This window comes from Oncorhynchus clarkii, chromosome 17 (genome assembly GCF_045791955.1).
Source record: "Oncorhynchus clarkii lewisi isolate Uvic-CL-2024 chromosome 17, UVic_Ocla_1.0, whole genome shotgun sequence".
Lineage (NCBI taxonomy): Eukaryota > Metazoa > Chordata > Actinopteri > Salmoniformes > Salmonidae > Oncorhynchus > Oncorhynchus clarkii.
Window position 1 is genome coordinate 34,840,483 of NC_092163.1, and position 12,606 is coordinate 34,853,088.

The window sequence follows — 12,606 nt, forward strand, 5'->3', positions numbered from 1 at the left end:
CCTTCTGGAAGGTTCTCCCTCTCCACAGATGAACTCTGGAGCTCTTTCAGAGTGACCATTGGGTTCTTGGTCACCTCCCTGACCAAGGCCCTTCTCCCCCGATTGCTCAGTTTGGCCGGGCCGGCCAGCTCTAGGAAGAATCTTGGTGGTTCCAAACTTCTTCCATTTAAGAATGATGGAGGCCACTGTGTTCTTGGGGACCTTCAATGCTGCAGAAATGTTTTGGTACCGTTCCCCAGATCTGTGCCTCGACACAATTGTGTCTCGGAGCTCTACGGACAGTTCGTTCAACCTCATGGCTTGTTTTTTGCTCTGACATGCACTGTCAACTGTGGGACCTTAAAAAGACAGGTGTGTGCCTTTCCAAATCATGTTCAATCAATTGAATTTACCACAGGTGGACTCCAATCAAGTTGTAGAAATATCTCAAGGATCACTGACAACAATGAGACAGCCTATAGGGAGGAGGTCAGAGACCTGGCAGTGTGGTGCCAGGAGAACAACCTCTCCCCCAACGTGAACAAGATAAAGGATAATTGTGGAATACAGGAAAAGGAGGTCCGGGCATGCCCCATTCTCATCGATGGGGCTGTAGTGGAGCAGGTAGAGAGTTCCAAGTTCCTTGGTCTCCACATCACTAACAAACTATCATGGTCCAAACACACCAAGATAGTCGTGAAGAGGGCACGACAACACCTATTCCCTCTCAGGAGACTAAAAAGATTTGTCATGGGTCCTCAGATCCTCAAAAGGTTCTACAGCTGCACCATCGGTTGCATCACCGCCTGGTTTGGCAACGACTCGGCCTCCGACCGCAAGGCACTACAGAGAGTAGTGCGTGCAGCCCAGTACATTCACTGAGGCCAAGCTTCCTGACATCCATTTTTGTACGCAGCAGCTACTCTCTGTTTATTATCCATGCATAGTCACTTTACCTCTACCTACATGTACATATTTCCTCAATTACCTCGACTAACGGGTGCCCCCTCACATTCACTCTGTACCGGTACCCCTTGTATATTGCTTCTCTACTGTTATTTTGCTCCTTAATTATTAGTTGTTGTTTTTTCTTCTTTTTTTAAAATTTTATTTATTCATATTTTACTTCAGTTTATTTTTGTAAATACTTTCTTAACTGCAGTGTTGAAGTTCTTGACATAAATCGGTACGCCTGGTACCTACTACCATACCCCGTTCAAAGGCTCTTACATGTAAATATTTTGTCTTGCCCATTCACCCTCTGAATGCCACACATACACAATCCATGTCTCAGTTGTCAGTTCCCTTCATCTACACTGATTGAAGTGGATTTAACAAGTGTCATCAATAATGGATCATAGCTTTCACCTGGATTCACCTGGTCAGTCTATGTCATGGAAAGAGCAGGTGTTCTTAATGTTTGTGTATACTCAGTGTACATATGTGTTTTGACTTGCTTGAAACGATACGAGAGTCACATATACTGTATGCAAATACATACTGTATGCAAACACACAAACTCTCTTACCCTCCACCCCCCACCACACACACACACACACACACACACACACACACACACACACACACACACACACACACACACACTCCTCTCCTCTGCAGTATTCCACCCTTAGGCTGCCCTAGCCCTCATGAGTTACTCTGACATGTTCTCCCCTGAGCTGTCTCTGTCTCTATCGCACTCCTTCTCTCTCTGACAGACTGACGGCCTAGCTTAGCTGCTCTCCCCTGATTCCGTGTCCTCTATTTCTGTTTGTTTTCCATCTCTAAAGGTTCCACATAACTGCAAAACTCTTAATAATTGGCTTAGCTGGGACCTTGTGACCATTACAACTTGTCAGGAGTTGTGTTGCTGAATGTTGTATAGGACACTGTAGTACTAGAGAAGGCCATGTAGTTCATATGAACATAATTAATTATATGGTTTAATAGTTGTAGTATTAGAAAGGAATAGTAGATGTGCCATTGTGTGAGTGTTTTACTGGTATTCCGGTGTTATAAAAGTGTCCCTGGATATTTTCCATAGAAATAAGCAGAGCATAGAATATGAATTATAGAAGATCTTGTGATCTTGGTATTCTCCAGGTAGGAGGAAAGACTCTCCCTAAATGGGCTGCTTAAGGTCTTGTAGTGGAAAAACGAGAGCAGGTGAAACTCGCGACTAGCGACTTGCAGGTGCCGAGACCCAGCATGATGACTCAATCGCGTTTTATGAAACTGTTCTGATGGATGACCGTATATTTGCGTCTCACAGGAGAAACACACCTTATCCTCTGAGACGAGAAGTTCCCAGCAAAGTCCTGGGGTCACTGACGCAAGAAGAGGTGTGAAAACTGATGAAAACTTTCATCGTCTAAATGAATGTTACTGTTAATTCAATTGTTCTGTTTGGTTTGTAAGTGCTATGGATTTATTGTGACAGGGAAACTGTGTTATAATGTTTGTCGGACAGCGGTCAATTAAAAGAGGGAGCGACACAGGGGTGCCCAGGGCCTGCATTTATTCACATACAGTAATAGTGGAGTCAGATTGATGAATGCAGTTTAAACAGAATTTTCATTCAACTACATAATGGTGACCACTCATTGTCAGTCGATGGGGATTTCCACCAAACTACAGTCTCATACCTCCCACCTTAGTAAAAAATACACAATTTCTCACAACTAAATCCCCCAAAATGTTGTATGTATTTCATGAAACACATTTTCTAATGGCCCTGTTATGTACTTCCTGTTTATTTTTTGTGTACCAAACATTAAGAACACCTGCTCTTTCCATGACATAGACTGACAAGGTGAATCCAGGTGAAAGCTATGATCTCTTATTGATGTCACCTGTCATAAAAGTGTTGCGTGGTCTAGACTGTTGTCATGAAAGTGTTGCGTTGTCTAGGCTGTTGTCATAGAAGTGTTGCGTGGTCTAGACTGTTGTCGTAGAATTGTTGCGTTGTCTAGACTGTTGTCGTAGAATTGTTGCGTTGTCTAGACTTTTGTCGTAGAAGTGTTGTCTAGACTGTTGTCATAGAAGTGTTGCGTTGTCTAGGCTGTTGTCATAGAAGTGTTGCGTTGTCTAGACTGTTGACATAGAAGTGTTGCGTTGTCCAGACTGTTGTCGTAGAATTGTTGCGTTGTCTAGACTGTTGTCGTAGATGTGTTGTCTAGACTGTTGTCATAGAAGTGTTGCGTTGTCTAGGCTGTTGTCATAGAAGTGGTGTGCTGTCTAGACTGTTGACATAGAAGTGTTGCGTTGTCTAGACTGTTGTCGTAGAATTGTTGCGTTGTCTAGACTGTTGTCATAGAAGTGTTGCGTTGTCTAGACTGTTGACATAGAAGTGTTGCGTTTTCTAGACTGTTGTCGTAGAAGTGTTGCGTTGTCTAAACTGTTGACATAGAAGTGTGTTTTGGGGTGGGGGTGCAACTCAATATTAGGAAGGTGTTCCTAATGTTTGGTATTCTGAGTGTCTATAAGTATGGCAATATACTTTCCAGTGAATGCGGCATCTCTTTTGCATAACTTAATAGAGTGGGGTGCTGTGGCTCGACTGTGGACGCAAGAACTTCATGAATTCTCGTTCAATATGGTGCTATATTAGCATAATGATGATGATGATGATATAGCTGATGATTAGCACCTGTTTGAGGAAATGAGATTAATAATATATTTTTTCTCTTTCACATTGTCTCTGTCTCTCTTTCTTTCTCTTATTCCTTTATTATTGTCTATTATTGTCTATCTATTATCTAATTTTTGCCCTTTAGCCCTCATCTTGCGTTATCACATTTCCGTTCATCACCTTTCCTACTCTCTTTCTCTCTCTCTCTCTCTCCCTCCTCTCTTTCTCACTTCCTTTCTTTCTCTCTTTCTGTCTCTCCTCTCCACCGTCCTCTCTCTCACCCTTTCTCAAAAGTCTCTCTCCATTTCATTATGCTTCGTCATCCTCCTCCTCCACCCTCGTTTGGCTCATCCTCCACCCCGGGTTGGCCCATGCGGCTGCTTGTGGGACAGAGATGGTGATGATGAGGAGGAGGAAGGCCCTCCAGTCATGTGGATGTGTCCACATGTGAGGTGTGGGGTGAATCAAGCCGCTCTCTGGGCTCCTTTACCTAATATAACTCCTCACAGCAGCAGAGACTGGAGTAATAACTACCACATCACACCTTGAGTGGAGTTAGAAACAAGAGTCTAGGGGAAATATTTTGGTTCTCTAACAACACCCACCTCTCCCATCCAGTGTTTCCAGAAATGGGGCTACATGTATTGTAGTGAAATGCCCACAATCTTTCTCCCTGTGCATGTCAGCTGATTCAACCATTCTCCAATGCGTTCCTGACTTGTCCTTTATTTCACTTGTAATGTTGATATACTACGTAGAATGTAAGTTAATAGATTATTTTTTTGTCTGTGTGTGTTTGAGAGAGAGAGAGAGAGAGAGAGACTGACAAATGCATACATACAGAGATAGTGAGAGACAGACGGACGGACGTAAGAGAGAGAAGGAGAGAGACTTTCACACACTAGTGAGAGAGAACTAGACACAGACAGATAGAGAGGATGGGATATTACCCGACAGAGAGAGAGGTGCCATTTACCCTTCACTCTTTTCCTCTTCCCCCTCCATCCAGGCGGTGAGAGAAAGCCAATCGGGCAGTGAGCCAGCGGGTCTCCGTCCAATCAAACAGTCAGCCAGCGGGTTTTGTCCGCCCTGCGGAGTCTTACCATTAGCTGCCATCTCTGTCCCACAAGCAGACACACTAGCCAACCGGCTCAGACACAAACACGACAGCTACAACTTCTAAGTCAAAAGTCTAAACAACGCAACACACTTCTATGTCAACAGTCTAGACAACGGAACACACTTCTATGTCAACAGTCTAAACAACGCAACAAGTCTATGTCATCAGTCTAGACAACAGAATAGTCGGTAATGTAGTGGTAATAACGGACTACCTGGGAATATTACGTCTGCCAATCGAGCACAGTTTAGTGTAATGGTATTCATAAAGTTGTAGGTGTATGCTATATTACTACAGAAGACCAGAAGACAGAAGAAAGTCTCCCTCTACATGTGCATTCACGCACACACGCACACAGCCAAAAAAGTTGGACCCGTACAGGAATGGATACACACCTACTCATTCAAGGGTTTTTCTTAATTTTTTTTATTTTCTATATCCTACACTATGAAATAACACATATGGAATCATGTATTAACCAAAAAAAAATCAAAATATATTTTCTATTTGAGATTCTTCAAAGTAGCCACCCTTTGCCTTGATGACAGCTTTGCACAATCTTGGCATTCTCTTAACCAGCTTCATGAGGTAGTCACCTGGAATGCATTTCAATTAACAGGTGTGCCTTGTTTAAAGTTAATTTGTGGAATTTCTTTCCTTCTTAATGTGTTTGAGCCAATCAGTTCTGTTGTGACAACTTAAGGGTGGTATACATAAAATTGCCATATTTGGTAAAAGATCAAGTCCATATTATGACAAGAACAGCTCAAATAAACTTAACACGGTACACAAACATCCGCACAATCGTGAAGAGGGCACGGGAGTGCCTTGTCCCCCTCAAGAGGCTGAGAGTTCTACCACTGCACCATCAAGGCCATCTTGACTGGCTGCATCCCTGTTTGGCATGGCAAATGCACCGCCCTTGACTGCAATGCGCTACACAGTTAAGAACATAACTGGGGCAAAGCTCCCTGCCATCCAGGACCTCTATATCAGGCAGTGTCAGAGGAAGTGTAACGCAATTCGTCTTCCTCTGACGAGGAGTATGACAGATCGGACCAATGTGCAGCGTGATAACTGTTCGTCATTTTTAATGAAAAGGCACTGAACACGAAAATAACAAAGTGAAAGACGAAAATTAAACAGTCCTGTATGGTGAAGACACAGAAAACAGAAACAATCACCCACAACTAAAATGGGGAAAACAGGATACCTAAGTATGATTCTCAATCAGAGACAAGGAATGACACCTGCCTCTGATTGAGAACCATACCAGGCCAAACACAAAAACACAACATAGAAAAAAGAACATAGACTACCCACCCCAACTCACGCCCTGACCAAACTAACACAAAGACATAATAAAGGAACTAAGGTCAGAACGTGACAGGAAGGGCCGAAAAATTGCCAAAGCCCCCCAAGCCATAGACTGCTCAAAACGGTACGGCTCTCAGACCAACAGACTCCGAGACAGCTTCTACCCCCAAGCCATAAGACTGCTAAATAAAATAGCCGGACTGCCAAATAGTAAATTAATGGTACACACACTATCTGCAATGACTCTACCTTCCACTGACCCTACGCACACTCACTAGACTATATATACAAACCATATACACCCTCACACACACACACACACACACACACACACACACACACACACACACACACACACACACACACACACACACTACATTGACACTCCCACACAAAACCCACACACATTCACATACATTACACACTCACACAACACACACACACGCATTGATCTGGCACTGGTACTCCATGTACATAGCACCATTCTTGTGTATTTAATTTTATTCCTCTTGTGTTACTATTTTGGGAAGGGCGCACGTGACAAATACGATTTGGTTTGATTTGTGTTTCAACCTGTGCTGTGTTGCTCCGTGCAGGTGTGCTGAGGATGTGACTGACGGATCCCAGTACTTTGTCCTTTTGATGATCACAGACGGAGTCATCTCAGACATGGTGCAGACCAAGGAGGCTGTGGTCAATGTGAGTGTTCATCACAACTCAGTGATGTGTGTTATTGACATTGGTGGGCCTTAAGTTTGTGTGTGTCCCAAAATGTGGCACGGGACGTCATAATGATATCATTTTCTGTGCGTGCATGTGTGTGTTTGTGTTTGTGTTTGTTTGTGTGTGTGTGTGTGTGTGTGTGTGATTTTTCTCCGCAGGCTGCCGCTCTGCCCATGTCTATCATCATAGTGGGAGTGGGTCCTGCTGAGTTTGATGGTAAGTGTTTGTGCGGTGGGGGGGGGCTTTTAAATTGCATGGTGCTGACCCAGCTTCTGTTCTTCTCTCAATGCTAGGCAGTCAATGTGTCACTGTCTGTGAAGTGCACTAAAGATCAGCAGGGTAGGTGACAGAACAATTGCAATCTCTCTCCCAGAAGTTTTAGGAACTGGTGAATCCCCTTCCTGCTCTCCCTTTCTTCCCAATGTATCTATCATAGATATACAGCAAGGACACCCACATCTCCTGGTATGGAGCGGTACAGGCTTTTGCTCCAGCCCTCTTCTACTCTTTTAACACATTTGATTTGATCCTGAAGAGCAGCTTGAGTACGGGTAGAACCAAAATCTGCACACTGCACATAGTGTTTGTTTTTTTAGTTTGCCTAGGGCACCAGGTAGGAAGAGTTTGCTTATTTGACCCCATTCCATTGCTCCTAAATTCCAAACTCCACACAAAAGGTGAACCAGGTGAGGTAAATCAGTTGTATATATATGTGTATGTGTATGCATGTTTATATATACCCCAAAAATATATGGGGGATTGGAAATGATGCAGACAATTACATTGATGGAAGCAACAATCTATCTGCAATATTAATGCTGATCCACCCTAAACAAAAAACGACTCCCAAAATTGAAAAACAAAAGGAATAAAATAACTAAAAATAAATGTACATTTAAAATTAAAAACAATAAAAAAACATACTATCAGTTGCTCTCCAGGAAGAGGAATGTGTTGATTCCTTCCCCCTTCCCAAAGAATCCTTAGCATTAGTCTCATGTGGTAACAGGTCGTGACTCCTGTGTCATGTCTCTCGGTGGAGAGGAACTCAGAGTAAGTGAGTCATAGGTCGTATTGAGTAGGGCAATGGAAAATGTTTTGCAATTGAACACGAAATTAGCGGATTGGTTGTTTAGCAACAAAACCAGCACGTGCGCAACTATGGGGCACAGACAGGGTTGGCTTAGATTGTTGACAACATTTAAACTATATTTAATCCTCAAATGTTTGAGCACTTGTCTCAAAAACATTGTTACATTTGTTGGTTAGCTAGCTCGCGAATTTGAGACATATTAACATTAACATGAAATCAGTCAAAACACCTCAAAACAAGACATGGTATCAATAACAAGATGAAACGAGCCACCTACGATTCCCCACATGGTATCTTCTTGTCACTGTTGCTATCTGACCATTCAGAATCATAAAAACGTGGCTTCCGGCCACATCGATGCACGTGCGTAATTTTCGTGACGTTGTCAGCCAACCCATCTATTCCCTCCCTGTTTCAGTCCATTTTTTCCCCATATGGTGCCGGATTAACACACCTGATATATCAGACTTCCACTGAGGCTTTGTTACCTGGGTCACCTAGCTTAAGCTCAGAAGGTTAACGGCAGAGCTGAATAATAATACCATGTGTGGGCAAACTCTGCACAAAACAATCCATTCATGCAAAGGATGTTTGCATTTTTTACTTCATTATCATGTTACTTACTCTTAGAAAAGAAGGTGCTACCTAGAACCATAAAGGGTTATTTAATTGTCCCCATAGGAGAACCTTCTGAAAATATATATTTTTTTGTTGGAACTCATTCACTAATACAAGGTTCCACGTTAAACTCTTTCACCACTTAAATGTTCTAAGTAGATCAAATAGGGTTCTCCTATGGGAAAAACAAGGAACCCATTTTTTCTAAGAGTGTACCTTGAGTCCCATTTCTGTTGTGGTACCATTTTATTTTAGTTACAATGTGCAGCAGCAGAGAACTTGGTTTGATATCCTTCTCTGCCTACCATACTCATGTCAATCCTTGGATAATGATGCAATTGCAGCTGTTGCACAATCTTGAAATGGCACACTATTCCCTATATATTCCCCATATTGGCCAATAGTCAGCCACAACTCGACAATGGCAAAACCAAGGAACGGAGATTTTGGATGTTTCCTAAATTGCACCTTAATCCCTATTTACACAAAGGTGCTATCTCGAACCTAAAAATCTTCTTAGGCTGTCCCCATAGGAGAACCCTTTGAAGAACCCTTTTGGTTCCAGGTAGAACCCTATTGGGTTCCATGTAGAAACCTTTCCCCAGAGGATTCTACCTGGAACCAAAAAGAGTTTGCCTTTAGGGAAAGCCAAAGAACCCTTTTGGGACCCTTTTTTCTAAGAGTATAGTGTACTACTTTTGACCAGAGCCCTATGGTCAAAAGGCCTGTTCAAAAAAAGGATCAGAGAATGAATCTAGTACTGAAAGCATAAGCTACAACTAGCTAGCACTGCAGTGCATAAAATGTGGTAAGTAGTTGACTCAGAGAGAAGGAGAATAGTTTAATTAACAGTGTTGAACAAATACATTTCTTCAAAAATGAAGGAGAAGCAAGAGAGATAGAGAGAGAGAGCTATATTTTATGCAAATGCAGCTAGCTAGTTTAGCATACTCAAACAGAGAGTGATGCTATGTTAGCTAGCGGGCTATGGCTATCCAACACTGGGACTCTTCCAAGTCAAGGTAAGCTTTTGGTTGTATTAATTTATTGCCACCAGGGCCGCCTGTGTAACTGCTAAACTGTTTGCTGACTGTACACTATACTGCATTACTGTAGAGGGTTTACTAATGCGTTAGTTCTATTAGCCATGTTGACAATGATGTTAGCTAGCTAATATGGTGACAATGACGTAGGCTGTGTGTAGTGGTTAGCGGTTATGATATGAATGTTTGGCTTGGAAAGGTTTTTTCACCTGGTCACAGACAGCTGATGTGTTGTCCACAAGCGAAGGGGAAATGTGAGAGAGGAGGAGAGCGTGTAAATGCGAGAGGGAATTACAATGAGTAAAGTTTATTTTTTAATTTTTTATTTAACCTTTATTTAACCAGGTAGGGTAGTTGAGATCAAGTTCTCATTTGCAACTGCGACCTGGCCAAGATAAAGCGTAGCAATTCGACACATACAACAACACAGAGTTACACATGGAATAAACAAAACATACAGTCAATAATACAGTAGAACAAAAGAAAACAAAAAGTCTATATACAGTGAGTGCAAATGAGGTAAGTTATAAGGAAATATATAGGCCATGGTGGCGAAGTATTTACAATATAGCAATTAAACACTGGAATGGTAGATCGCGGTAGAAGATTAATGTGCAGGTAGAGATACTGGGGTGCCAAGGAGCAAAATAAATAAATAAATACCAGTATGGGGATGAGGTAGGTAGATAGATGGGCTGTTTACAGATAGGCTAAGTACAGGTGCAGTGATCTGTAAACTGCTCTGACAGCTGGTGCTTAAAGCTAGTGAGGGAGATGTGAGTCTCCAGCTTCAGAGATTTTTGCAATTCGTTCCAGTCATGGGCAGCAGACAACTGGAAGGAAAGACGACCAAAGAAGGAATTGGCTTTGGGGGTGACCAGTGAGATATACCTGCTGGAGCGCGTGCTAGGAGTGGGTGCTGCTATGGTGACCAGTGAGCTGAGATAAGGCGAGGCTTTACCTAGCAGAGACTTGGGTTTGGCGACGAGTATGAAGTGAGGGCCAACCAACGAGAGTGTACAGGTCGCAATGGTGGGTAGTGTATGGGGCTTTGGTGACAAAACGAATTGCACTGTGATAGACTGCAACCAGTTTGTTGAGTAGAGTGTTGGAGGCTATTTTATAGATGACATCACCGAAGTCGAGGATCGGTAGGATGGTCAGTTTTACGAGGGTATGTTTGGCAGCATGAGTGAAGGATGCTTTGTTGCAATATAGGAAGCCCATTCTAGATTTAATTTTGGATTGGAGATGCTTAATATGAGTCTGGAAGGAGAGTTTACAGTCTAACCAGACACCCAGGTATTTGTAGTTGTCCACGTATTCTAAGTCAGAGCCGTCCAGAGTAGTGATGCTGGACGGGCGAGCAGCGATTGATTGAAAAGCATGCATTTAGTTTTACTTGCGTTTAAGAGCAGTTGGAGGCCACGGAAGGAGAGTTGTATGGCATTGAAGCTCGTCTGGAGGTTAGTTAACACAGTGTCCAAGGAGGGGCCAGAAGTATACAGAATGGTGTCGTCTGCGTAGAGGTGGATCAGAGAATCACCAGCAGCAAGAGCAACATCATTGATGTATACAGAAAAGCGAGTCGGCACGAGAATTGAACCCTGTGGCACACCCATAGAGACTGTCAGAGGTCCAGACAACAGGCCCTCCGATTTGACACACTGAACTCTATCAGAGAAGTAGTTGGTAAACCAGGCGAGGCAATCATTTGAGAAACCAAGGCTGTCGAGTTTGCCAATAAGAATGTTGTGATTGACAGAGTCGAAAGCCTTGGCCAGGTCAATGAATACGGCTGCACAGTAATGTCTCTTATCGATGGCGGTTAGGATGTCGTTTAGAACCTTGAGTGTGGCTGAGGTGCACCCATGACCAGCTCTGAAACCAGATTGCATAGTGGAGAAGGTATGGTGGGATTCAAAATGGTCAGTAATCTGTTTGTTAACTTGGCTTTCAAAGTCCTTAGAAAGACAGGGTAGGATAGATATAGGTCTGTAGCAGTTTGGGTCTAGAGTGTCACCCCCTTTGAAGAGTGGGATAACCGCAGCAGCTTTCCAATCTTTGGGAATCTCAGACGATACGAAAGAGAGGTTGAACAGGCTAGTAATAGGGGTTGCAACAATTTCGGCAGATAATTTTAGAAAGAGAGGGTCCAGATTGTCCAGCCCGGCTGATTTGTAGGGGTCCAGATTTTGCAGCTCTTTCAAAACATCGGCTATCTGGATTTGGGTAAAGGATAAATGGTGGGGGCTTTGGCGGGTTGCTGTGTAGGGTGCCGGGCAGTTGACCGGGGTAGGGGTAGCCATGTGGAAAGCATGGCCAGCCGTAGAGAAATGCTATATTGAAATTCTCAATTATAGTGGATTTATCAGTGGTGACAGTGTTTCCTAGCCTCAGAGCAGTGGGCAGCTGGGAGGAGGTGCTCTTATTCTCCATGGACTTTACAGTGTCCCAGAACTTTTTTGAGTAAGTACTACAGGATGCAAATTTCTGTTTGAAAAAGCTTGCCTTAGCTTTTCTAACTGCCTGTGTATATTTGTTCCTAACTTCCCTGAAAAGTTGCATATCACGGGGGCTATTCGATGCTAATGCAGAACGCCACAGGATGTTTTTGTGCTGGTCAAGGGCAGATAAGTCTGGCGTGAACCAAGGACTATATCTATTCCTAGTTAAGTTAGTTAAGATGGTGAGGAAGGCACTTTTAAAGAATAGCCAGGCATCATCTACTGACGGGATGAGGTCAATGTCATTCCAGGATACCCCGGCCAGGTCGATTAGAAAGTGATCATGCTGTTTGTATGTGGCTGCTATGAATGTGAACTGTGTTTGCGTGTGTTCATGTGATGTATTCATTCCGCCGATTCTGTTGAAAAATGTTTCTTAAACAGAAGCAAATGGAACAAAGCGTGGATAAACATACCTGAAATTGAAAGAAGACCATGCTAATCAACAACAACAACAAAAATTGTCCGTCCTCCCTCATCTTAAACGGCACCGACCGCCACTGCTGTGTACACTCCTCCTGGCATAGTGAGAAAGAGTTGTGCTGGAAAGCTGAAGCTCTTCAGCTAGCAAGAGA

General features: G+C 43.1%; 1 protein-coding gene across 1 annotated transcript in view; it reads left to right on the forward strand.

The window, feature by feature from the left end:
• LOC139370743 (copine-9-like) overlaps positions 1-12,606 on the forward strand; it is a 193,592-nt gene that overhangs the window by 178,761 nt on the left and 2,225 nt on the right. The window contains exons 18-19 of the mRNA XM_071110413.1: positions 6,644-6,746; positions 6,929-6,986. Coding sequence (XP_070966514.1) covers positions 6,644-6,746; positions 6,929-6,986 — 161 coding nt within the window. The remainder of the gene's footprint in view (positions 1-6,643; positions 6,747-6,928; positions 6,987-12,606) is intronic.